At 44.9% G+C, this 3288-nt stretch overlaps 1 protein-coding gene across 2 annotated transcripts in view; it reads right to left on the minus strand.

Annotated features, from left to right (window-relative positions):
* Positions 1-3288, minus strand: part of LOC110332015 (solute carrier family 22 member 5) — a 28596-nt gene that overhangs the window by 3825 nt on the left and 21483 nt on the right. For both annotated transcript variants that reach the window (XM_021212936.2, XM_029546389.1), the window contains one exon: positions 1194-1408. In XM_021212936.2, the coding sequence (XP_021068595.1) occupies positions 1194-1408 (215 nt within the window). The remainder of the gene's footprint in view (positions 1-1193; positions 1409-3288) is intronic.

Consider the following 3288-nt stretch of genomic DNA (forward strand, 5'->3'; position numbering starts at 1 on the left):
GGTTCCCACTTCCCACAAGCTGTCCTCTGACCTCTACATGTGTGCTGGAAACATGTCTCCCTTCTCCAAATAAAGAAGTGTAATAGAATCACTGGGGAAAAAAAAAACAACAAGTATAAACCATCTGACCTTGGGGATGACCCTCCAATTGACTTCACTGTCTAATGAGTGTAACTAAGTGTCTCATACATCACTCTGAGCTCAGGTGAGAGCTAATCCAGCCACTCCTAGGTTCCTTTTGCTACATAATGGGCCCTTCCCATAAAAGGTCCCAGTATCACAGGCTCCAAAGTAACCACCAGAGGCTCCCAAAGCCACAGAAGCATGAACCATTCTGGCAAGTTACAGACAAATAAAGCTTGTTCTCTGTTATATAAGTTGTCAGAAGGGCTCTTCCTGCCCACCAGTGCAATGCTAAGGCAGTTTTACGAGCAAAGACCTGTCCATGGCCTCTGAGACCTTTCCTTTCTTTTTTTCTTTTGTTACCCTGACACACACTGGGTTCAATACATGTCAGAACTCTGCTTTTATTTATTCTTCTTTTTACAAATTAAGGTCTCATGTAACCTAGGTTGGCCCCAGACTTCCTGATGGCCATGGATGACTTTGAACTTCTGATTCTCCTGCATCTTCTTATGCTGGGATTATAGGTGTGACCCACTATGCCTTGCTCTATTCTATCAAGTCTTCTGAAATGTTCTGACACTCTCATGGTGTCCTGTTACCTCATGTAAATTTTACTGAATGCCTCTTGCCATGACTACTCTTTAGATGAGCTGAATTTCCATTATTTGTGTTCACAGATGGTAAGAACATCTGTGAAGTTCCAGCATCTAACTTGTCTTCTCCACTAGAAACAGGCTTCACGCAGACCCACGCCAGCTATTCCTTGAATAAGTAAGACAGGACTAGTGGGATGACTCTCTTTTCTCTTTATTCTAGAGAGAAAAATATATATGATTAACTTGGGTGTAGGCTTAATTAATCAAAAGCCCGAAGCTTTCTTCCCACTGAACAAAGCCCAGGTCATAAAGAACACTCTGGTTTTATGATACCATATCTTGATTTTTTAAGTGAGCATTGTATACATGCAGCATGCATGTAATGATCTTGACTATATACACTTCATTAATAGCCTGGTTTGAGAAAGGGAAATACTGAAGACTCAGAGCTGTAACAAATGTGTTCCATACCTGAAGGCACCAGCTGCATGAAGAGAAGGACACTGCCACCCAGGAAGAGGGCAGCAGAGATAGAATATCGCCGGGGCAAGTACTGCAACAACAGCCAGGCCAGCACATAGGCTGGGACTTCAACAGCCGCCAGCAGGAAGCAATTCACATAGATGTTCCCATTCAAGTTAGGAGTGTCAAGAGATAGTCCAAAATAGCCCACTGATATGGTCAGCCTGTAACAGGGTACAGAAGAGAGCTGGAGACGCAACATCCACCTCTCCAGACCCACACACCTTCACAAACTTTCATCCTAAGAAGTTCTACACTGCTCTTGATGCAGGGAATGGAGAGCAGTAGTAGACTCCGCCCTGGGCCTCACTGCACAGCACAGAAGTTAAGTTTCCCCGGCCACGAGGAGTGTATATAACCTTTGCCAGTGCATTTCCAGAACATTCCCTAAAGAAAGTATCTCACTAAAAGAGCCTACATAATTCACACCGATTTAATCACTAAGGGAAAAGTCCCAACATGAAATTCAACATTAAAATCCTACTCTGAAGTATTTGTAAAAGCCCAGTTCCCTGCTGTATGTACTCTGTAAACAGCAGCTATAAGAAGAAATGGGGGGGGGGAGAGAAGAAATAGAGAATGTTTAATGGACTAGGTGAGGTATGAGAGAAGTGGAGGATTACAAGAAAATATAGCACAAACATTTGGAGTAGGACCCTTAGTAGACCTTTTTTTTTTGTTTTGTTTTTTTTTTGTTTTTTTGTTTTTTTTGTTTTTTCGAGACAGGGTTTCTCTGTGTAGCCCTTGCTGTCCTGGAACTCACTTTGTAGACCAGGCTGGCCTCGAACTTAGAAATCCACCTGCCTCTGCCTCCCAAGTGCTGGGATTAAAGGCATGCGCCACCACGCCTGGCCCTAGTAGACCTTTTATGATCAGTCAAGAAGGGGCTGACAGGAATCCTAGTGTTCTAGAAGGGAGAGCTCTCAATGTTGCGGGAGGTCTCACTGTTTTTTCAACCAACCTCATGCCGGCTCTGATACTAGTAGGGGTTCTCCATTGATGACTGATACTATATGGCAAACCAGACTATCTTTAAGTCATGTACAGGTTGAAACATGTTATAGTGAAGGAAGAGAGTAGGCTCATAAGCACCAGGACACTAGGAGAGTGTGAGAGATTCAAAGTAAGTGATATATGTCAGGCTGGAAATCTGGGGTAGTCTCCAAGCGGCTCCTGCTCCTGAGGTGGATCCATGTGTGCTGCATCGCCTTTGAGGCATCGTGGACAATTTGACTCAGGCCGATCCTCGCCCCAAACCAGAAAGCAAACTAGCTTCTTTCTGCAAAGCTGGCTGAGTCTATCAGGAAGGACTCTGAGGGGAAGTCTACCCTCTCACCATTTTGTGTGTGTGTGTGTGTGAAAGATTTATTTATTTTATGTAGCAGTTTTCAGACACACCAGAAGAGGGCCTCAGATCCCACTACAGATGGTTGTGAGCCACCATGTGGTTACTGGGAATTGAAATCAGGACCTCCAGAAGAGAGGCCAGTGCTCTTAGCTGCTAAACCATCTCTCCAGCCCTGCCCTCTCACCATCTTATCACCACTCATCCAGTAGACTTAAGGGTCTCCAATGTCCCAGGGGTCTGGCAGAAGCTATGCAGGTATCTGTTCCTCCCCCCTTGACAGAATGATAGCTTCTTTTCTGATAACTGTACCACCACCTCAGAAGACACCTGGAGAGGACATCCAGGCCATAGCATTGATTTCAGTACAATCTATGAACATCCCAGAAGGACCACATCCCACTTTCTTGTTTCCAGAAAGCTCTTAGCAGCCTTTGGAACCTAAAGGATAAAGTATCTTCATTGAGGCCCTTCTTCAAACCCCCAACTGTCCCAGTCAAAGAGTGTGTGTCATCAACAGAAAACATTTTTAAAAGGAACCGTCAGAGCCGGGCATGGTGGTGCACGCCTTTAATCCCAGCACTTGAGAGGCAGAGGCAGATGGATTTCTGAGTTCGAGGCCAGCCTGGTCTACAGGGTAAGTTCCAGGACAGCCAGAGCTACACAGAGAAACCCTGTCTCAAAAAAACCAAAAAAACC

This window comes from Mus pahari, chromosome 14 (genome assembly GCF_900095145.1).
Source record: "Mus pahari chromosome 14, PAHARI_EIJ_v1.1, whole genome shotgun sequence".
Classification (NCBI taxonomy): domain Eukaryota; kingdom Metazoa; phylum Chordata; class Mammalia; order Rodentia; family Muridae; genus Mus; species Mus pahari.